This window comes from Ostrinia furnacalis, unplaced genomic scaffold, assembly GCF_004193835.3.
Source record: "Ostrinia furnacalis isolate ACB-3 unplaced genomic scaffold, ASM419383v2 OfSCF2409, whole genome shotgun sequence".
Taxonomy (NCBI): Eukaryota; Metazoa; Arthropoda; class Insecta; order Lepidoptera; family Crambidae; genus Ostrinia; species Ostrinia furnacalis.
The window spans coordinates 449694-473367 of NW_021132648.1; the positions used below are offsets into that span (position 1 = coordinate 449694).

The 23674-nt window shown below is 38.7% G+C and overlaps 3 protein-coding genes across 5 annotated transcripts in view; all 3 read left to right on the forward strand.

Annotated features, from left to right (window-relative positions):
• Positions 1-7746: 7746 nt before the first annotated feature.
• On the forward strand, positions 7747-8250 carry LOC114355443 (uncharacterized). Its single transcript, XM_028308283.1, has one exon. The coding sequence runs from the start codon at positions 7747-7749 to the stop codon at positions 8248-8250; it is 504 nt and encodes a 167-aa protein (XP_028164084.1).
• A 2048-nt stretch (positions 8251-10298) lies between these two features.
• LOC114355434 (xanthine dehydrogenase/oxidase) lies at positions 10299-19355 on the forward strand. Of its 2 annotated transcripts, none has more exons than XM_028308273.1 (17): positions 10299-10458; positions 10734-10894; positions 11114-11493; positions 11571-11791; positions 11871-11973; positions 12069-12196; positions 12277-12567; positions 12648-12809; positions 13131-13259; positions 13332-13816; positions 13892-14075; positions 14147-14342; positions 14407-15173; positions 15262-15451; positions 15528-15641; positions 16644-16776; positions 19267-19355. In XM_028308273.1, the coding sequence occupies exons 1-16, from the start codon at positions 10324-10326 to the stop codon at positions 16712-16714; spliced, it is 3717 nt and encodes a 1238-aa protein (XP_028164074.1). In that variant the 5' UTR covers positions 10299-10323; the 3' UTR covers positions 16715-16776; positions 19267-19355. The 2 variants fall into 2 exon arrangements, with proteins under 2 accessions (XP_028164074.1, XP_028164073.1); XM_028308272.1 differs by lacking the exon at positions 19267-19355 and adding an exon at positions 18066-18194 and having other exon boundaries at positions 16644-16844.
• A 1885-nt stretch (positions 19356-21240) lies between these two features.
• The window catches only part of LOC114355432 (indole-3-acetaldehyde oxidase), a 29973-nt gene continuing 27539 nt past the window's right edge, over positions 21241-23674 (forward strand). For both annotated transcript variants that reach the window (XM_028308271.1, XM_028308268.1), the window contains exons 1-2: positions 21241-21297; positions 23309-23469. In XM_028308271.1, coding sequence (XP_028164072.1) covers positions 21255-21297; positions 23309-23469 — 204 coding nt within the window. In that variant the 5' untranslated portion in view covers positions 21241-21254. The remainder of the gene's footprint in view (positions 21298-23308; positions 23470-23674) is intronic.

Here is a 23674-nt window from a genome sequence, read left to right on the forward strand (position 1 = left end):
ATCACCACTTTCTATCAAAACTATGTCACAAATTCAATCTCAAAAGCCGTTGATAAGCCTCTTACGTCGACGGTGTTTTGTTTTTCAAGCTCTTTCTTTGGTCTGTTTTACTAGATAACTTTTTAAAAAAATAAAACCGACTTCAAATGCGTCAACACAAAAAAAAACTAAAAATTAAAAATATTGCGTATAAAAAAGTTCATCCCCAATTTTCCACCCTTGGGGATGAAATATTTTCTTCAAATTCGCATGAAACCACCCTTTTGATAATACCTATTCAACAAAAAAATAATCGTTCAAATTGATTTATAATCGGCGGAGATATTGCGTATAAAAAAGTTCATCCCCAATTTTCCATCCTTGGGGGTTGTTTTTTCTATTATTAAATTTAAATGGGACCACCCTTGAGGTACCTATACGCCGAAAAAAGATTTGTTCAAATCGGTCCATAATTGGCGGAGTTATCGCGTAACAAACATAGAAAAAAAAAAAAAACATACGGGTCGAATTGAGAACCTCCTCCTTATTTGAAGTCGGTTGAAAAATGAGCAGTGTCTTTTTAAAAGGCAATTGGAATAAGGTTGTGTTGTCATCTTTTTGACCACTTTGTCACGAACTATACCTTCCCACACAACCTTTGTGGTCGTTTAAAAGTTAGATTGAAACTAATTCAACGATTATATCTTAATTTCGAACTCCTCCTATGTTCTTCTGATTAATTTCGTTGCGGGTCCAATGACAGTTTAACTTTCCCGCGGGACAAACTTGACCTTCATTGGTTGGGTTTTTGTGGCGGTCAAGCTGTAGATCCTGGCTACACAGGAGTTGCAGTGGTGGGAATGAGAGGAATAGTCCCGATTATATCTTCAATAACCTATAAATAATAATATAATCAGTAACTTAATAAGACAGCGTTGGTGTTTCAATCGTAAACAGCAAGGTTCCGACAGTTTCGGTACACGATGACAACTTTATTGTAATTATGGCATATTGAATAAAACAACAGTTCGAAAGGTCCCTTTTGTCAGTCGGTCAACAATGTTACAAGAATCAATATTATGTAAAAGGATGCCCAGTGTTGTACGTAATCAGAAATATCGATAATAAAAATCGTTGTCAAGTCGCTCGCGTATCATATTGAAATTGGGATGACTGGATCTTTTTTATCAAAAATATTCATTGTTTTTCTGAGAATCGAACCCAAAAAGTTCTGCAATAACCACTAGGCAGTTTACCAGGATATTTTCACTTTTTAAACTACACCAAAGCCTTTAAGGATTGACCACATTCTATAGCCAGTGGCGGTACTAAATTGAGTTGATAACCTCTGCCCTGCTAAGCTTTGGCGTGCATAATTAAAATTGCGCCATTTTAGACAAAATTACAAAATTGGCCAGACTACAGAAAGACAGTATTGATACTTGATAATACAGTTCACAATGCTAGTCACGGGTGTGAACTACTTAATGATAGCCTTTGCCCCGTCTGAGTTTATTAATTTGTATTGAAAATTGGTTCGCCTCATTTTGATAGCATGAAAATTGATTGATTAATAACGTTCTTATGGAAGTCGGATAAACATTTTATTTTATCATCGTGAAATATGTATAATTATAGTCATGATTTGTTCAAGCTGTGCAAGAGTTTTAATTATTTAATTTAACGTTATCCAGATCACTTCTTTTAATTTTTGCTTAATACTTTTCGCTATTTATCTCAATCAAACCGTAGTTTTGCAGTATCGATTGTCATCGTTAAACAATGTTGTTCCTATATTATCATTTACGAAATTATTTGCTACAAAATTGTTTACTTAAGGTAAAATATTATGATTATCTCCCTCCTCATAAATTACAATATCTGTACAGTTAAATTGACAATATTGCGCTGTTAAAGCTAAGATGATGTAAAGCACATTTTCGCTTCGTACCTTATCAGTTCGCGCTAGTGTTATGAACTGGGTCATTGCGGAATCCGTCCGATTAAAATGCCGATATCGATAGTTTCCCCATCCCTTGTGGTGGCGGTAAATTACTTTGATGATAACCTTTGATCCTATATTTGAGTTGCAGATACGAACTTTTGCGTCATTTCGCAGGAACGTGCCTTGCATAATTCCACACTTCATTATACGAGTATGTTGCGATTCCGTCTGTTTTAACCAAACATCATTATAATATGGCCAATAAATTACACATGTTTGCCTTTTTGCAACTTTTGATATTAATTATGTACATGTCAAATCTATTAGCGAGTTTTATCATTTGTTGGAATGTCGTTGAGGAGTTCGCAATCATATAAAATCTCCATATGTTGACAATTTCTTCATGCATCGGAATAATGGCGGTTGGCGGGTCACATAGCTCGTAGAGCTGATGGCCGCTATGGCAGAAAAGTTCTCGAGTGCAGACGTAATGTGGGCAGGCCTCCTACTAGGTAGACCGACGATCTGGTGAAGGTCGTGGTAAGAACCTGGAAGCGGACAGCGCAGAACCGTTCGTCGTGAAAATCCTTGAGGGAGACCTTTGTCCAGCAGTGGACGTCATTTGACTGAAGTAACGATCTAATTTATTGATATTATGAAGACAGGTTTTTAACAACATCCTATGGAATGGCGCAACCAACGAAAACAAAATTACATGTACATTTCACACCTAAACCTTATGTGTAGGCGTTTTACAAATTTCAACTTCTAACTGAAATGCCCATGCGCAAAAACAGTAGCCTTACATTGTAGTGGTTTTGTCACTGCTTTCATTATAGTTCCAAATGTCGTAGGTCAAAGCTAGGAAATACCTGCTCACTTGCACAACTGTAGTACTACTGTTTACAAACTTAGTCCTTAGATCATAATTCATAGTGGACTTACTAACCCCTAACAACTTATGATTTATGATAATGACGATTAAAGTTCATTTATTGATAAAGCCTGGTCCGTGAGCACGTAGAATTTTGGCCAATGACCCCAAGCTACCCATCCTTATCGCTCGCGCGTAATTATATTGCTGTCGCGACTGTTCGACGGGCGCCCGCAGTGAGTGTGCGAGCGCGACAGCAACATAATTACGCGCGAGCGATAAGGATGGGTAGCTTGGGGTCATTGGCCAAAATTCTACGTGCTCACGGACCAGGCATTAGACGATAAGTGTCGGAGCCTCTACCGATAAATCTACAACACAGACAGTTATCCTGAACTATTCAAACTTAACTGATTGGGTTTAATTGATGGTCAAACTATGTAAGTATATGGTATATCCTGGCTATGCAGGTGTTGCGACCGTATCGCCTTTTTCGGGCTGTCATCGCCCTTCGCGCGCTGTCAATCGCGAGGCAAGGCGTTTACGTTACGGTGCGGATAAGGCTGGTTTTAGTGTCACGCGGACCGTCCGGTGCGGACCCGCTCCGCACGGCCGATCTGTATGAACTTCTAGGGAGCGTTTTAGAGTAATGCGGTCCGGAGGAACCGCTCCGCTCCCTGGCAGTTCATACAGATCGGCTGTGCGGAGCGATCCGCACTGACAGTCTGCGTGACACTAAAACCAGCCTCAGTGTGCGTTGCAGTATGGAGTTTCATACAAAGAATACTGACCACCTTCGAGTTGATACGGTTACAATCCCTATCCGGGTTGATAAATGTGCTACGGCCTTTATACTGTGTGCCAGCGACCTAAAACTATGTATACTTTTAGTAGTATTTTTTCAGTATCCTTCACGCTACACAAAGCAGGGTAATTGAGGCTTCCTTCATTAGACTTTAACTAGATGTTAATTTAACTTCTGATCGATGAAGTTAACTAATGGTTTTAGAACGTGTAATTTGAATATTTATGGTAACATTTAACAAGCTATATCTTTTACTAAAAATGAAAGCTTTTCTCAACATTTTATTGTAAGTACAACACCATATAAATAAAATACGTTTATTTATAATTATCGTTGGCCCTGAATTCGGCACGCGTTTGTCGAAGTAAAATTTTATAACATAACTGCCCAAATTCCAACTCGATTCCATATCTGGGTCAGATATTAGATTCGGCGTTGCAACAGACTGACAATGGACGAATCGTATTGTAGTGAATTGAAGACAATTGACCCATTACAAGTTGGCCGCACGCTAGGCCACTGGTGGCGGACTCGAGCGAGATAGCCACTAGTGGCTAATACAAGTTGCGGGCGCAATAAATAATAGATTTTGTATGGTAAACGCAAACTTCCTATGACACGAGTAGTTGCGTCGAGCCACACGTAATGATATGCATCAGTCAGTACTTTGCCCCACAATAAGCCACTGTACTGTCATGTGCCTAGCAAAGTCTAGAAGTCATTGCCTAAAAACAGTATCTAATTATTTATCATTAGTGGCTAAACGAGTACAAGGATCTATTAATTGATGATTGATTCGATAGAAGCTTAGTTTAGTGGCTACAAGGTGTAATAGGCGACTGAGGGTAAGAAGTTTTTATCTACAAGTGGGGTACTACCCCCCAACTTCTAAGTATTTAAGGGGGCAATTCCTACTTTTCAAAATGAATATTTATGTCAACTCTTTTGTTAACATACGATACGGTGATAGCCACTGCCATTTGGTATGATAGCCACTGGTGGCCCAGTGTGCGGCAGCGACGTTCGAGCACTCGTGTTGCTAATTGCGGTGACTTGTGAAATTGCCAATTTGGATATGGACTTTAGTTAATAAAGGATTGGAGCAGCCTTGACTTATTGTCATAGGAAAGGCAAGACTATTTTAACTGAACTAGAGGTTAACGGCTCTTTGGTTCAACTTTTACATATCTGTATCCCAAACAAATGAGATATTTTGGTCATTCATTAGTATAGCATCTCCTTAAGTTTGGCACGTTGTTTTTGGGACACCATGTATTTATATTGTTGTAAATCTAATGTTTATTTAGCTGCCTGAAAGTGGCTACATTTAGCTTGTGCTTCCAAGCTTGTAGATTTGCCTTCGGCCTACTTTGTGGCTCTCGTAGTACATATTTAAAAAAAATAAGATACAGGTGCAGGTGCGAAGTTATAGGTATGAAAGTTACTCTGTTATAGAACCTTACACGACTATAAAACCCTAAAAGCATATACCTTGTACATACTCGTTCGTATTGATTAGGTCGTTAATACATAAAGTTCCTAATCAATTTATTTAAACAGCCTTATAGTTGTCGCCAATCATTTACATCATTGGAACCTCAATACAACCTGTATCTAAAGCAAATACCAATAACTTTATTGAATTATCAAGGCTGGTGAAAGCCATATAAATATCAGTTGTAAATAACAAAGCAATAAAAGTGTCTCTAAGAACCTCCCACACAAAATATTGCCAGTTATCTATGGAAGGCTTAAGGCAATACTATCGGTATTGCCATCTACTGTATGTTAATACGAATGTGTTATTTAACTGATATTAGTGTGATAGTAAAGATTTAATTATGGGTATTAAGTATCCGGTGATTATGTTTACATAATTGTTAATAATGTAACATACGAGTAGGTTGAATATTTGCTTCCCTGCTGACCTCTATTTGAGAAGGGAGCGCTAGTTTATAATAAGTGCGGTAACTAGTAAAAAGAAAAATTTAAATCGCTAGGTCAAACATTAGAATCTACAGTTTGACTGCCAATAAAGCCCCCGATTAGTGAAGGTTGAGTTGTGGAATTGAGGATAGCCGACTGTCATAGATCAAACTTGCAATTAGTAATTTAGTCAGAATATTTATTTTAGGAGTATTCCTATCGCCATAAAGTAATATCAGGTGTCTGGGCTCATGAAGTCTGACTCAACAAATGGATATGTCAACGCGAAATTGTGAACTCCGTCAGTTTATAATATGAAATTGTAAACTAACAGTGGGTTAGGTTAGGTTAGATTGTAATTTAACTACGTCAGATTAAAATCTGACGGAATTCACAATATTACGGTGACAGATATAACGTCAGTTACAACGTGCTCAATGTTAGAAGAAGAAAAGAAATATCTGTCAGACTAAAGTGAAGACAGACTTTAGTTAGACCATTCTTCTCAAATTCACAAACTTGCCAAAATCTCACCCATGTTACGATAAATCCACCAATTAGCTTTCTGATAACATCGTTCACATTACAGGCGTGTTAGTCAACCCACCAGTTAATCCAGTTCAGTGTAGTTGCAATTTTTCATCGGACCCATTGAGTACCAAACACGGTTTGATCTATACAAAAGACTGTTAACACATTTCGCTCGCATTGCCGATGCAATAGTGTGTGGTACAAGTTATAAGACAGATAAATAAAATTGTGACCGAGGTCTTTCGGCAGAAGGTCTATTCTGTCACTTAATTTGATAAGTAGTTTAGTCATATTTGTTACTCTACGTAAATGGGTTCTAGAGTGGAGACTACTTAATGAGGACTTTTTTTGATGTACGATATCTTCAAAAAGACGGTCGAGTAAAAAAAGGGTGACCTTGCGCTTTGAATCTTCTTGGAGGTTGACGTCCAGTAGTGGATTGCAATTGGCTGAAATGTAGAGAAGTGCGTTTGAATAGTTTACCTTTAATTTCATTAAACGCATTAAGAACAATTTATTTGATGTTAGAATATAAATTTGTGTTCTGTTAATTTGTTTTAAAATTCAAGTTTGTTAAGGCTGAGTTGCACCACTTTAACCCATCAATAACCCAAGAGGTCGCATATGAATACGTAACAATTGATTATTTGTGTCTCGATTCGCAAAGCTTGAAGAGTTCTTAAATATCGACCAAGCGACACGATACTCTTATTATTTCTATTCGTTATCACCTTATCACTTGCACCACACCCAATCACACATTATGTCAATTGCCGTAATGAGAGTGTTCGAATAAAGACACGATTGTTACGTCACTCTGACGAAACCTGCGCCTGCGTCGACATAATAGTTATTAGCTAAAAGGAAACTGCAATTTGTGTGGATTATTGCTTTGTTGTCATGGACATTGTCGTTTAGCTTTCAAGTGTGCTATAAGTGTTGGTAATCTTCTGGTGTCAATGCTGAATTAAGTATTATGCGAATGATCATAGGCTTTAATAATATTTTTATACAAAAAGGACCTTGGCTTGGTTCTATTAAATTATCAGTTACAATAATTTCCTTCTTCTTATCGTTATGATGAGCAGCAACTGATCATTATTGCGCGACCAAAATATATTTTTCTGGTTCACAAGGATTCCGTTAAGACCCTAGTTTGTATGTGTTTGACCTCAACCAGTGAAGGTCAAGTTTTTCCCGGGGGAAAGTTAAACTATTATTGGACCCGCAACTAAATTAATCGACGTCCGACTCAGATTAGGAAAAGGTGGACGCTTCCTGATAAACACCAGCCTGTAGGGGTTGGTTAATAACTCGTAAATATGTACGAATACACGTTCACACTTCCCTAATGAGAACTTTCAATTTTTCTAACTTCCAGGACAGGGTCCAAGACTTTTGCTAGCTGCCTTCCTTACAGGATATCTTGGACTAAGATTAACAGTGTAATTAATTAATTAGCTCAAGGCAAGCGTCTGATCATCTTATGTAAACTGCCTTAAGCGTAGCCGGGCATACCGCACGACCTCAAGGGAAGCAGCATGTGCACTCGCGGGCACTCCACCGTGGGAGGTCGAGGCCAAGGTGCTGTCAGAGGTATATTACCGAACCGCTGCCGCTAGGCGCGATGGTAACCCTCCTGCCCCCCGCGAAATCGAGCACTGGCTAGACGAGGCCCGTGTTTTGATGTTAGATGAGTGGGCAGAATGGCTGGAGGAGCCCAGTGCTGGGCATCGAACAGTCGCCGCTCTACAACCTTGTTTACGACAGTGGGTAGAGAGGAGCAGTGGTTCTCTCACATATCGCATGGTGCAGGTGTTGACCGGGCATGGTTGCTTCGGGAAATACCTGCACCGTATTGGTCGGGAGAGGACACCTCAATGTCACCATTGTGGCGCCGATGTCGATACAGCGGAGCACACCTTGGAAGACTGCCCGGAATGGAAACAACAAAGAGCTGCGCTATGCGCAAATATCGGACTGGATTTAACACTGCCGGCGGTGGTTAGAGCCATGGTCGGCAGTGACAACGGATGGGACGCGGTGAAAGTCTTTTGCGAGACCGTTATGTCGGCAAAAGAGGAAGCCNTTGTGGCGCCGATGTCGATACAGCGGAGCACACCTTGGAAGACTGCCCGGAATGGACACAACAAAGAGCTGCGCTATGCGCAAATATCGGACTGGATTTAACACTGCCGGCGGTGGTTAGAGCCATGGTCGGCAGTGACAACGGATGGGACGCGGTGAAAGTCTTTTGCGAGACTGTTATGTCGGCAAAGGAGGAAGCCGAGCGAGCCAGGGAGGTAGATCCCCTCGCTGACCCTGCTCGGCGGAGAAGGTTGGGCCGGAGGCGACGTGCTTTTGCGCGTCGTCTCTGACACATAGTCAAATACTAGTCATAGCGTAAGGTCCATTATGAGTGCCAGCGGATAGACCTTTACACCTACCCGCTGGCCTCCATTGTATATTATGTAAATATAGATAAGCACTTTGTACATTTGTATCATTAATTTGTATATAGTTGTATATCTCCGAGTGGCCAGTGGCAGTGCAAAAAACTGTCACTGTAAAATAAAAGATAGCGTGGTCGAAGATGGAGTCTGCACGCATAGCAGACGGTCTGCGCATAGGTGGAACATGTCGGGAAAGGCCTCGCTACACCGGCTCCCATCTATGCTCAGCGAGACGGAGATGGTGGATTTTTAGTGGGTAGGCCCCTCCCTTCTGGAGGGGAGAGCCCCACATAACAAAAAAAAAGGGCCTACTCACTAAAACCCCTACTCACTAAAACCTGACGGTGTCCTCCTAAAGTCCTTGGGACAGAACTGCAAGTTATTACCCGAGCTAGACGGCCTAGACATTCTTTTGCGGCTACACCCCAGACTGTGGCTCGTTTGCGACGACTGGCTTCAGGGGAGTACCTATAAGTACCCCTGTTCTTCGCTAAGAGTTCGCGTGAATACATGCGCGCGCCGTCACCACAGGTCCTCCTTTAGCAGCCACCAAACGCTCCATGTCATGTGGCCGAGGACCCATAAGAGGGGGCATGGAGATGGTAGTGTCTCCTGCGATGTCCTGGACGTCGGCGACGGTTCAAGCCTCCCCAAGCTCAACCCGTCTGTCCAGGGCTGTAGCGCAGCGTGGGGAGTGTAAGCCAAATCCTGCATTTGCCAACTAAATTATTTTGATGAATAACTGCTTCTGCAGTGGAGAGTGAGACTGACGATTCTGGTGATGTTGTCTTAATTTAAAACTAGCCACACGTCCATCGTTGTATTTTATTTTATTATTATATTACTTAATACTTATTTTTTTATTTTTTTATTTATGCCTCTTCATCAACATTAGTAAGCTATTTTTTTTTCAACCGACTTCAAAAAAGGAGGAGGTTCTCAATTCGACCAGTATGTTTTTTTTTCTATGTTTGTTACGCGATAACTCCGCCGAACCGATTTGAACAAATCTTTTTTCGGCGTATAGGTGATACCTCAAGGGTGGTCCCATTTAAATTTAATAATAGAAAAAACAACCCCCAAGGGTGGAAAATTGGGGATGAACTTTTTTATACGCAATATCTCCGCCGATTATAAATCAATTTGAAAGATTATTTTTTTGTTGAATAGGTATTATCAAAAGGGTGGTTTCATGCGAATTTGAAGAAAATAATTCACCCCCAAGGGTGGAAAATTGGGGATGAACTTTTTTATACGCAATATCTCCGCCGATTATGAACCAATTTGAACGATTATTTTTTTGTTGAATAGGTATTATCAAAAGAGTGGTTTCATGCGAATTTGAAGAAAATATTTCACCCCAAGGGTATAACTTTTTTTTAATTTTTAGTTTTTTTTTGTGTTCACGCATTTGAAGTCGGTTTTATTTTTTTTAAAAGTTAATTATTTTTGTAGTTAATAATAATATAATAACAAAATATCAACAAATTAAGAATTTATTTCAAATGCTCTCGGCACGTGTATTGGTTGGATCGGCTTCGTTGCTACCTAGGTACCTACCTATTTACGTGCGTAAATGTGTCTTCATTGCGTTTTTTCAATGCGTTCTTTCGCATTTTACGTACTTACTCGACCTCGACTTAATTGCTTCTCTCATTTTTGCATTTAAAAAAGAAATCTTATCATCTAGACACGCGCGAGGCAGCCAAAACAACTGCATAATCATTGAACCACGAAAGCAAAGGAGGAGCAGCAGGTATACCTACAGTTATTTTAAATTTCAGTCTCTAGCAACGACATCAGCTCAGACATGACCCTGGTAGATTACCTTCGGAATCATTTAGAGCTGCGTGGAACAAAATACATGTGCCGCGAGGGTGGATGCGGCGCGTGCATCGTCTCTGCCATCAAAGCACCAGGAGAGCAGCCCGTTGCTGTTAATTCTGTAAGTATAATATGTTCAATTTATCAAATCCACGTAAGGTTTACTTTACCATAAGTAAAAATAACCTCTCCGATCCTCAAGAATTCTGATGATTTGGTAAAGGTGCAAGTTCGTACCCGACTGCATAGAGGAGCAGCAGCAGACGAACAGCGATACTACTGGTTTCTGTGTGCAGTTGGCTACGAACTTGCACCGACAGTAGCCAAAATTGTTGTTATAGACATAATACTTCCTAGCCAAGAGATTCCTACATTTTAAGCTTTCCAATTTTTAAGTGTCTGGTCTCGCTCCCTTCGTGCCAAAACTGGGATATCACCACCATAGAGAAAGTCGGTAACCGACTCAATGGCTACCACAAGATTCAGAAAGTGCTTGCTGAGAAGAACGGCACTCAGTGTGGCTACTGCACTCCTGGTTGGGTCATGGCTATGTATAAGTGAGTAGTTTTTAAATAAAAATACGTTCACTTGAATAAAGGCATGTCGGTGCTTCTATAGAATATTAGTTAGACTTCCGCAATCGGAAGTTTCTGGGTTTGATGCCCTGATGTAACATACACATTGAAAAATCTTTGCAATTGTTATCGGTTAGGGCTTGAATCATTCGAATTTTCCCAAATAAAAATACTTACGATGACCATACGTTTGCTTTGCAGTCTCATAAATACCAAAAAAGATATTTCAATGCTCGATATCGAAAAATCTTTTGCGAGTAACATCTGCCGGTGTACAGGCTACAGGCCAATCTTGGATGCGTTTAAATTGTTTGCCAAAGACTCTCCATCTTGCAGCAAAATTACCGACATCGAAAATCTTACTTTATGCAAAAACAATAACAAATCATGCACCAAGAAATGTAACGATAAAGTTTGGTGCCATATCACCAAAGACGATGCTTTACCAGTGGGTAAAGTTGAAAAAGCCCTTAAAGATGGAAAAATATGGTACACAGTAGAAAAAGTTGGAGATATTTTTGAAATCTTGGACGTAGAAGGAAATGAGTCTTATATGCTAGTTGCAGGAAATACTGCTAAAGGTAAAACTCGCAATTATACCATTAACAATGTACCTACGCTATTGTACGAAGATCTAATTCGTTCAGTTTTTCTACAGGAGTATACCCGATTGAGGACTATCCGCATATTTTAATAGATATCAATAAAGTGAAAGAGCTAAAAGGTTACATGATGGATCAGAACCTCATCATTGGTGCTGCTACAACTCTCAATGAAATGATAAACATCTTTCAGAATGTTTCTAAGGAAGAATATTTTGGTTATTTACAAAAATTTGCAGATCACATGAATTTGGTAGCCAATATTCCTGTAAAGAATGTAAGAGACTTATCGCAAAACAAGTCTGCTACTAACCATTGCAATATTTCTTTTTATAATGGCAATCTAATGATTTCAGTTAGGGACAATTGGAGGCAATCTCATGATAAAGCATCAACACAAGGAATTTCCTTCCGACATTTTCATTTTACTTGAAACGGTTGGAGCTATGCTGACCATTTGTAAGTAATTTAGACGCAAAGTAGTTATTACGAGAAAATAGGTAACAAACTCGTACACCTGCAATAAGACATGTCTTTACTTTGATTATTTTCAGTGAATTCTCGTGAGCGCAAAGAGACATTGACAATGCAACAATTTTTGGAAACAGACATGAAAAATAAGGTTTTGTACAATATAATGTTACCACCATTCAATGATTCATATAAAGTCGTCACTTACAAAGTAAGCCTATGTTAGAACTTGGAATATAAGGTGTTTCATACTGAACTGGAGGGTATTTTAAAAATTTGCTTGTTTTTTAGATAATGCCTCGTGCTCAAAACGCGCATGCTATTGTCAATGCAGGATTTCTTTACAAATTGGAAAACGAAGATGGTAAAGTAAAAGACGCTAGAATAGTTTACGGTGGTTTATCTTCGTCGTTCAACAGAGCAAAAGAAACTGAAACTATGCTGAAAGAGAAGATGTTATTTGAAAATGAAACTTTGCAATCAGCAATTAGTTCCTTAGTTAATGAGTTAGAGGTTGTTGAGAATCCACCTGAACCATCGGCTAGTTATAGAAAACAGTTGGCTGTAGCGTTGTTTTATAAAGTTAGTATTTATTAAAATTAGTTGAAACCATCAATCTAAGCGTTCTTTTTGTGTGTTCAAATTATTATAATTACTTTCAGAGCTTATTATCATTATGTCCAGTTGGTAAATTAGACCCTAGACATCAATCAGGGTCTGTAGACCTAAATAAATCTAGACCGGTGTCGAAAGCCAGTCAGGAATATTCTACAGACCGAAGATTGTATCCTTTAAACCAACCTGTGGAGAAAATGGAGGGTCTGGTATGACATACTTTTTTTTACACTTTACATGTTAATTTATATACCTAATCGAAGTTTTTCCGCGTAATGTTTAAAAATAACACAATCGTCCTACTTTGAATTTAGAACGGTAAGTAGGTAGGTATTTTATTTTTGTTGCCCTTACGGCAAGGAAAAAAGATAAGTAAACTTAAAATACCTACAATTTATTGACGTTACTTACTCAAAAGAGGTACCTACCTTTATTTTATCGACGATAAACTAAAATGTAGCTAAAGCTAAACCACAATCAACCTCAGAAACTAAATAGATAGTTGATGTAACACTTTGTTTGATTTTAAGATTCAATGTTCCGGTGAAGCGAAGTATACAGAAGATTTACCTTCAATTACACGTGAAGTGTTTGCAACATATGCCACAAGTGACGTGGCTATAGCTGACATAGAGTCGATAGATGCCCGCGATGCTTTGGTAAAACTATTTATAATCTACACTTTCATAAACGTATCTACCAAAATTCGTAATCATAATAAATATTTACAGAACTGTCCTGGGGTTATCGCGTTTTACACTGCCGATGATATTCCAGGACCTAATAACTTCATCCCAGTAGGTACATTGATTTTTGTTGCAAGTGAAGAAGTGTTGTGTAGTAAAAAAGTCAAATATTACAATCAGCCTTTAGGCATAATAGTGGCTGAAACACGCAGCATTGCTGAAAAGGCGGCCAAAATGGTAAAAGTGAAATACAGTAATGTTAAAGAGCCTGTACTGGATATCAAAGTGGCCAAAAACGATGCGTCAAGATCTAAATTGTTGCTACCGTTTCCTGCAATAGAAAAAGGCTTTGATGTTGCAAAGGTGATCAAAACTGAATACACAATATACGGCCAATACCATTTCTGTATGGAGACGATGACTTGCATAACACGACCGACAGAAGAAGGAATGGAAGTGTTTACAACGACTCAATGGACGGATGTTATTCAGAATATGATATCACAGGCATTGAAGATTCAACTCAATAAGTAACATTTATGTACCTTTCAGTGCATCGGTTTTATTGAAGTTGTTCACATTTTAAAGAAAATTTTACTTTTCAGAATTGACGTTCATGTTCGTCGACTCGGCGGCGCCTTTGGTTTGAAGATATCGAGACCTACACAGCTAGCCATTGCTTGTAGTCTTGTAACACAAAAGCTGAACAGACCATGTCGTTTTATACAGTCTTTAACGTCGTCCATGAGAACTGTGGGAAAGAGATTCCCTTGTTCAGCAAACTTTGAAGTATTTGATATTTTGAAATTGTTTCATTATTAAAATTAGGAGCTTGTGTAGAATATTTACCTACTTCGCAGGTCGGAGTAAATAAAAAAGGGAAAGTACAAAACATGAAGTGCGACATCTACGAAGACAATGGCTATATTAGTAGTGAAATAGTAGCTCTACTTGGTTTTGATTCATATAGTAACTGCTACGATAGGCTCAGATGGAGTTACAAATGCTATAACACCAATACAGACAATGCGAAAAATACTTATTGCAGAGCACCAGGTAATAAAAATTAAATGGAATCAACTAAAACGTTATAAAAACTTTTCACGAATTTTAATTTTAGGAACATTAGAGCATATTGCAATGGCAGAATGGATTATGGAACAGATCTCATACGAAATGCAATTAGACCCTTTAGATGTAAGATTTGCTAACGTAGAAGAAACAAAGTATGGGGAATATAAAACAATGGTTGATAGTGTTAAAAGTAAATCCGATTATGATAACAGAAGAGCAGCTGTCGACAAGTTTAATAAAGAAAACCGTTGGAAAAAACGTGGTTTGAGATGGTCGTTTATGAAATGGAATCCTTTGAGTCCTGCTTATTTCGACGTGAATCTCTCAGTATATCACGGAGATGGATCAGTCATTATCACTCATGGAGGCGTCGAGATGGGACAAGGCATCAACACGAAAGCTGTTCAGATTTGTGCTTATTTACTAAAGATACCAATGGATAAGATTCAAATAAAAGCAAGCAATACTACAACAGCTCCGAATGCTTTTTTGACAGGTAGTAGCATTACATCGCAGAATATCGGTAGAGGTGTAGAGAAGTGTTGTAAAGAGCTATTGAAAAGATTGGCGCCAATTAGAATTTTATTGTTGAATCCACCTTGGGAGAAATTAATCAAAAAAGCGTTTGCACTTAACATAGATTTGCAAGTTCATGAATTCATTGGAGAGTTTGTGTCTCCAATATTTACTGCGGTTGGTGTGACTTTGGCAGAGGTTGAAGTAGATGTCCTTACTGGAGAATTTCAGCTGCTGAGAGTTGATTTGTTGGAAGATGTAGGGAGGAGCATAAGCCCTGCTATAGATGTTGGTCAGGTAAAAGAAGCGACAGCTTATATCAATTTAAAGTGTTTATATCCATCATGATGTTAATAACTGAACAAAAAAAATTTTTTGTGAACAGGTGGAAGGTGCTTTCATAATGGGTATGGGATACTGGACCTGTGAGAATCTGGTATATGCTAAGACTGGCGAACTCCTCACAGATCGCTCCTGGAACTACCATGTGCCTCAGGCTAGAGATATCCCCCAGGACTTCAGAGTCTATTTCAAAGAAAATTCGTATAGCGGTGATATAGCTCTTGGAGCTAAAGGTAGTGTTTACTATAAAGGAAGAAGTGACGTATTTTGATGTATGCCTTAGATTGATGGAGACCTATTTATTTTTAGTGACTGGTGAACCTCCGATATGCATGGCAGTGGTGGTGCCCTTTGCAATCAGAGAGGCCCTATCTGCAGCTAGAACTGAATCCGGCATCCCTACTACTGAATGGTTTCATATTGGTAATACGAGTAGTTTAGTCGCTAATAGCAGAGTAAATACAAATGAGTAGGTCATCTTCATAGAAACGCACTGAGCGCGGTTTGTATGTGAGCGCGCCAATACGTTCGTATGCGGCGCGCACGCACACACTGACAAAATTCGGCGCAACATCCCGCTAATCCACGCTAAATTTTGTCAGTGTGTTCGTGCGCGCCGCATACTATCCGTTCGCGATAAGTTTGCCGCTGGCGATATGACGTCACTCGAAGGAAAGGGCCTATAACTTTAGCAAACTATATTGAAAATATTTTTTATTTATTAATATTGATAAAAATTGTGTATTTGCGTAACATAAAACACTCAATTGCGTATAATCACCAATTAATCGCGGTTGGAGGAGGGGACGCGCATTCCACGGACCGGCAAACTTAGCGCGAACGAGTCGTATTGGCGCGCTCACATACAAACCGCGCTCGGTGCGTTTCTATGAAGATGACCTACTCATTTGTATTTACTTTACTCTGATAGGTTGTTTCGTTTTCTTACACGTGAACTTATGTATTACTAATTAAAAAGACTCATATTTTTTTCGTCAAAGAGCTACAAACATAATAAACAGGGTGTCCCAAAAACAATGGATAACCTTGTAACTATCGATAAGCCTCACTATGGTTTCTCATATTACATATAATTTTGACCAGGTAAAAATATCACGGTACCTATTCGAAATTTTTAAGTTTTTTTGTATTTTTAGAAAATTATCACTTGCAATTGCGATGCGAGATCACGAATTAAATTTTCCTTTTCTTCTTTTTAATACTTTGGAATTCGTTTGCTGAATTTTATGAGAACAAGGTGGCAATTTCCTAAAAATAAAATGTTATACTAAGGTCAAATTTTGATATTATAGAGATCTTGAGGAGGCCTATCGATAGTTGTGAGGTAATCTATTGTTTAAAGATACCCTGCCCTGTATAACTGGTTTACCAATTACCAAACATTTCGTATTTGTGTTATTTCAGATGGCCCATATACCTTGGAAAACATTTGTATAGCAGCCGCAACAAAATACGAGCACTTGAAATTCAAATAATTAAACCTATTTGTTTCTCTATTTCTGTTTGTTCATGTCCTTGGTTACAACTTAACAAAACAGTAAGTTTATTGTACAGCAGACAAAACTAACATGACATAGCTAACTAACAAGACATATTTTATGTTGCTTACTGATGAAATAATAAATCTTTAGATTGGAAATAAACTTGGTTTTATTTTATCAAACAAATAAAACAATAGAAACGCGCACACCGTGACCATAGACCGGAGAGAGTAGAGATGTGCATAGACAACACAAAACGAGTTGCGTTCACACTTCATCATGCTCCCCTGGACGCGAACGTTTTGTAGTTAAGTCCATTGATGCAGTTAAGTCTTCATGCTTCGGTCTGTGAAGTCCTTTCGTCAGAGCATCTGCAACCATGTGTCTTGTGCATAGATATCGAACGGAAATTTGGTTCGCAGAAAATTTTTCTCGCACGAAGTGATAACGCACGTCAATTTGCTTGCTGCGCGCGTGATGCATCGAGTTTCCTGAAAGGTTAATAGCACTCTGGTTATCACAATAGAGAACAGTTGGAATACCTTTGTGACTCGGCCAGAACTTTTCTTCCAGTTGTTTTAGGCAAGGAGTTTCCTGTATTGCAGAAGATAATGACATGTATTTCGCCTCTTGATATGGTAAATTTTTCAAGATGTTCTGTTCATTTTCAGCCTTTGTTAGTTTTATATTCCATGTGTTTGTCTTAATTAAAGATTGATATTCTTTATTCATTGCCTCTTGCCATTTATCAGCCTTCTCACTACTAAGAGCTTCTTCTACGCTTTGTGGATCACTCATACATATCATAGATGTGGCAGATTGATCATTCTGGTATATTTCTAATCGCCGTGGTCTCAAGTTCATATTATGACGAGGTGGAGAATCCAGTGTTTCATCGGGTGAGTATGTTTCATCATTAACATCCACAAATTCAGCAGAATCATTTATGCAGGAATCATCAGAAGGATTATTATATGTATTTTCTGTCTCAAAATTATTACTTCCTCTTTCAGCTTCAACATGTTCTTCAAATATTGGTAAGTATTCTACCTTTTTTATTTTTTTGTTTTCTTCTTTATTCTCATTATTTATTGTATCAACTTCTTTTTCTTGTTTATTAATTTCTGTTTTCTTTTCAGGTACATCATCAACTTTATTTTTCTGTACTGTGGCTTCTAGAAATACAACATCTCGGCTTATGACTGCAAGTTTTCTTTCAGGGTCTATGAACCGATAGCCTTTAGTGCAATCGCTATAACCTACAAAGATTAGCTTACGTGACTTCGCATTCAGCTTTCTTCTGTTCTCTTTAGGTATGTGTACCATAGCATTGCATCCAANTCACTTACCTATTAAAGTTATGTAGATTTGCTAGGATATTGATATCATTTAATCTTCAAGCCAGTATGTACTAAAAGTTCTATCAGAATCAGCTTGATACTTACGTACTTCAAAGCCTGAAATTAGTATTCAAAGCGAGCCTAAATTTCAATAGTGTAATACTAAGTACTGACACAGAATAAGTAATAGTACAGGTACAGAAGGATTACTCCGCAAGACGATTTAAATAAATGCGAGTCTTGCTACGACGCGATACAGTAGAATTCAGCTCGCACAGCACTACGTACCTACAATTCTATTCACCTACAAGTTTTGTCTCTTTCTATCGCGTGCCTCTGAACTCTTCTTACGCTGTTAGGGTTGCTGTCTAGTAAAAAAATAATAAATCTACTTATTTGTAATGAGGTACGTATGTAGGTAAGTATGCATTCATTATGGAAAACCTTCATAGTAGGTTAGGTTCCTATACTATCCTAAGAATTATTGATTACCTACATGGCCAACATACCTTTCAGCATCTTTGGGAAGCGAAAAAAAAAGATAAATCCGGTAGATTACTTTTCGAATTTAAACACCCGAACGCCGCACAATATTTCTTTCTCTTTATGTCCATTTTTAAATAATACTTCGATCATAGAATTATAATCATACTACAACGCATGCCAGCGTCCTGACGAGCGCGCGCGTGACACTCGACTGATATAATACCCGCCGGCGGGGCGCTTCGCTGTAGGTAATTATCGGATGTACCGCGCGGAGTGAGCCAGGCCTGGTACTGATAGCAGTATGCCTAATTTATTACAAGAATACCTACCTAATTTAATAAAGCTAGACTTCCACTGTTAAATAATAATCCATACTATATGTATGTAGCTAAGTATAGGTGCAAGCGCAGCGTGGTGGAGCGACTACCTTATAAAGGTAGCAGGAAGGCGCTGGATGCAGCCGCTACAAACTGGTCATTATGGAAATCTTTGGGGGAGGCCAATGTTCAGCATTGGACGTCCTATGGCTGAAATGATGACGGTGATGATGACAGGTGCTCATCAATTACGTCTGATAATTTTCATGATTAAATAGTTTAATCATTCGACATCTCTAAGGGAACTCTAAGGCTGAGTTGCACCACCAAACTTTGACCGTAATTATAACGATAACCGGTGGATTTTATATGGAGTTTGGCACATTTTTGACGTTTGTTACAGTCAAAGTAAGATGGTGCAACCCAGCCTAAGTCTCTACCGACAGGCTCTGCAGCCCAATCGAGTTAACTGCGCACCTGGCAGCCGTAACGTCATATCGACGCTCTGTGTGCCTACCATGAGTTTACGTTAGGTGTGCTCGCTAGCGACTACGTAAAAAAATGACATTTAAATGTATGACATATTGTGCAGCGCCCCTAGCGGCTACTTTCAAAAAATAAAATCTTCATTGAATTTTTTGACGTATTCGCTAGCGAGCTCACCTAACGTAAACTCATGGTAGGCACACTGTTACGGACACGGGGCGAACGCGAGGAGGTGAGCGGTTGAGTGCGAGCCAGCGTTGCCAGACGTCCCGATTTTGGCGGGACGTCCCGATTTTTTAATCAAATTTAAATGTCCCGCGCGGGACAGGCTCGGTCCCGCTTTTCGGAGAGAGACACTCACTTCACCAGACTATTGTTTGAAACGCCATATCTATATATATAAAAGAAAGTCGTGTTAGTTACTTCGCTTATAACTCAAGAACGGCTGAACCGATTTAGCTGAAAATTCTCATGGAGGTAGTTTAGAGCCAGGAGAAGGACATAGGATACTTTTTATCGCGTTCGAAATTAAAAAAAAAGTCTGCTTATTTATTGCCATTAAGGTGGAACAAAGTTCGCCGGGTCAGCTAGTTATTCTAAAGAATAAAACTTTTTAATTTTTTTTCTTTTTTTTATTCTAAAGATGAATTTAACGATAGAGTAAATCTGATTTAAAATATATTTTTTTTGTTAAAATACATTTTTTATGGCTACTTTTGCTATCTATTGTCACGTAAACGTAATTTTAAGTCAAATAAAAAGATAAATATTTGAAAACCTTTGATTATATACGTTTTTTTTACTATGTCCCGCTTCTGACGGAAGAATCCCGCTATTTTTACTCAAAAAGTACCAAAGTCCCGACTCGGCGAAAAAAAAAACTGGCAACGCTGAGTGCGACGTAGAGGCGAGGTGCGCAGTTAGCTCGATCGGGTCATAACTTAAACTCTTTAAGCCAGTCCTTTCCGTACCTCTTCATCGGACTGGATTTTTTCAACTGCTGTGATGGTGTGAAATTCGCTCCTTGAAGATATCTGGCAAGACACAAGGCATAGGCAGTAATTAGTTCGCAATTATTACCAAAATCAGCTCCAAATTGTAGAGAAAAGATTGTTTTGTCAACCTGCATTATTAATTATGTTTAATGTTACTGATAGTGTACAACCATTATTATGGCAATAAATAACATTTATTTGTCTTTCTCTTACTTTACAAACACGGATTTTTGCATTATGTATAAATTAGGTAAGGCAGATAAAAGTGGTATAAGAAGGTGGCTAAGAAAAAACATGTTTTGAAAACATAGTTTTTACGGTACTTTGAATTAATGGAAAAAGCCAATGACATACCAAAAAGAATAACGCTTCTAGCCCTGGCCCATTTATTGTTCTGAAGCAGTGGTAGGGTTAATACTGGGACGTGTAAAAGTGCTTGTTAAAAGCCTACTTGCATAAATAAATGAGTTTTTTTATTAAATCCTTAAAAATAGAAATAAAAACCGCCGTGAAATAGCTAGAAAGAAAATGAGGACTATTTCATACTTTGATTATTAAATAATTAGTACTTTAATGATGCACTCAAGTTGTTTTTTGTTTTCTTTAACCATGTTCCGCGTACCAATCCCTCAGACTTTTCTAACAATTCATTAATCAGGGACATTAAGCAAAAACATAAATATCTGTGTAATAATATTATTATATCCTATTTAGTAATGCAGGTCAAACGTTTATGACAGTTTAAATTTCGACCTTGAATCTGACCCAGTTAAAAGTTAGCCCACGTGGTAGAAAACAGAAAGACAAACAAACAGTTTTACCTGCTGACAGTATTACAATAGATAACATATTATCATACTGTATATAAACTGAAACTGACTGTCAAGTGCAGCAGTGTCCTCTGGCAATCATGGATACAATACAACTAACAGTTAACGGGCAGCAGTACACTGGTATAGTAACGTTTAATTATTAATTACAATTAAAATATGAACGAGTATCATTAGAAGTGTTGCGGCTAGTGATTACAAGCACAGAATATTTTTTAACCTAATAAAAGTCCTCTTAAAGCACACCTTTATGGCAAATAAATTATAATGTGCACTAAAGACATTTAGCATGAGAAATGAAATATTCTCACATCTCTTTCCCAGTGCTCTTTATCCAGGACAGAACGATGCAATGTAGGTTGGTAAGTTAAATTACTTAATCAAATTCCCAGAGAAAGTCTTTTCGCCTTCAGCCGGTTCAGCCTGAGCCAAGAGCTTCTCCCTTATGAATGAAATATTTTTTCTTTATTATATTTATTTTTAATCATTTTTATATTCGTAGGTTGTTCAGGACAATAAAATCCCATCAAAAACAATACTTGTCAAAAAAACCAAGTCTCGCAACTCAGTTGTTCTACGGTAAAAAGTTGTGAGATCCATGTAATACCAAGTCCAGGCCAGGAAATCTTTAACGTTTTACATAAATTATTGACTTGGCCATCGCACTAAATAATTTAATTTACACGTGTTTTCATGCGATGGCCAAGTCAATATATTTATGTAAAACGTTAAAGATTTCCTGGCCTGGACTTGGTATTACATGGATCTCACAACTTTTTACCGTAGAACAACTGAGTTGCGAGACTTGGTTTTTTTGACAAGTATTGTTTTTGATGGGATCTCATTTCTTTTTGTATTTTGTAGACAGCAGTTATGTATCTAGAAAACTGGACCGAAATTGAAAAATTTTACTCGACTTGGCGGTTGCACTACCGTGCCCCCAAATATTTTAGTTTTTCCTTGATTCATACACCAAACACTACTTATATTCCAAATTTGAAGCTTCTAGGTCTGCTAGAAGTGCCTTAGAGTTTTGATGATCGGTGAGTCAGTGAGTCAGTGAGTCAGTCAGTGAGTGACAAAATTAAGTAACTTTGACCCGTTATAATTCTTAAACTACTGGTTCAAATTGAATGAAATTTTAAATATACCGTGTCTTTACAATGCCTGCATAGCTAATGAAAATTCAGCCTTCTAGTTTTATCCACAACGAAGTTACAGGCGGTCGAAAATGGCCTGAATTGCTTCGAGAAAAGGATGGTACGGCCGTGCCGCTTTTTTGCTCGACTTGGTGGGGGCACTGCCGTGCCCCCAGATAATACAGCATTCACTTTTTGTCATAAGTGGCACTTTGAAATTAGATGACAATAATTATGCCCGTTTTCACCATAAATCCCTAATTTTTAAGTGAACCCTTTGGTGTGGTAATACATAACAGGAATTTTGTTTTCATAAGGGTCATTTTGAAAATTAAGGATTGATAATGAAAACGGGCATAACTCTACCAAAGAATTGTGTGAAACACTGACCTACTTACTTGAAAACTGCTTCCTTGATCTGGCCCAGTCTTTTTTAAATAATTTTAGCAATTTGTAAATACAAATTACTAATAATCCCATTAACCCCACGTAGTAAGCTAAAATATGCTTGTATTACGAGTGGGTTCACCACCATAGCCGAGCGGGGGGATTCTAACCCGCGTTCCTCGGATCACGAGTCGGCCAGTCCGACCCCTTCACCGTTCGGCTATCGTGACTTTACTAATGTGACTAAGTTTCTTGCGCTGCTTCTTCTCAGCACTGGCCCATTTATTGTCCTGAAGCAGTGGTAGGGTTAATATTAGGGCGTGTAAAAGTGCTTTTTAAAAGCCTACGGGACTCTTTCCATTTTCCTCCTCTCGTTCCCACCACTGCAATTCCTGTGTAGCCAGGATCTACAGCTTGACCGCCACAAAAACCCAACCAATGAAGGTCAAGTTTGTCCAGGGGGAAAGTTAAACTGTCATTGGACCCGCAACGAAATTAATCAGACGATCATAGGAGGAGTTCGAAATTAAGGTTTAAAAACCTACTTGCATAAATAAATGAGTTTTTAACGTGGTTACTTCATAGCTTGCTTTTATGGTCTGATACAGTGGAAGGAGCAGAGGTGAGCTCCGACACGATGCTGGTGGACTACCTCAGGCAGCACCTCGAGCTCAGGGGCACAAAATTCATGTGCCGTGAGGGTGGCTGTGGAGCCTGCATCGTGACTGCCGTCAAATCGCCTGGAGACCAGCCGGTCGCTGTAAACTCTGTAAGTATACCATGCTACTAAGGAGAAGCTTTTTGAGATTGTCATGTTTATGGCGCAAGTACACTATGCGGGAAATTGGCCGAGACGTAATAGTGTGAACACCATTTCAGTTACTTTCTCATTCCCCTACCCGGGCGGTCGCCCATATTTTGGTGTACGGGCTCGCGCTTTGTTCAGGACAATTTCATAGTGAATGCCTTGATGC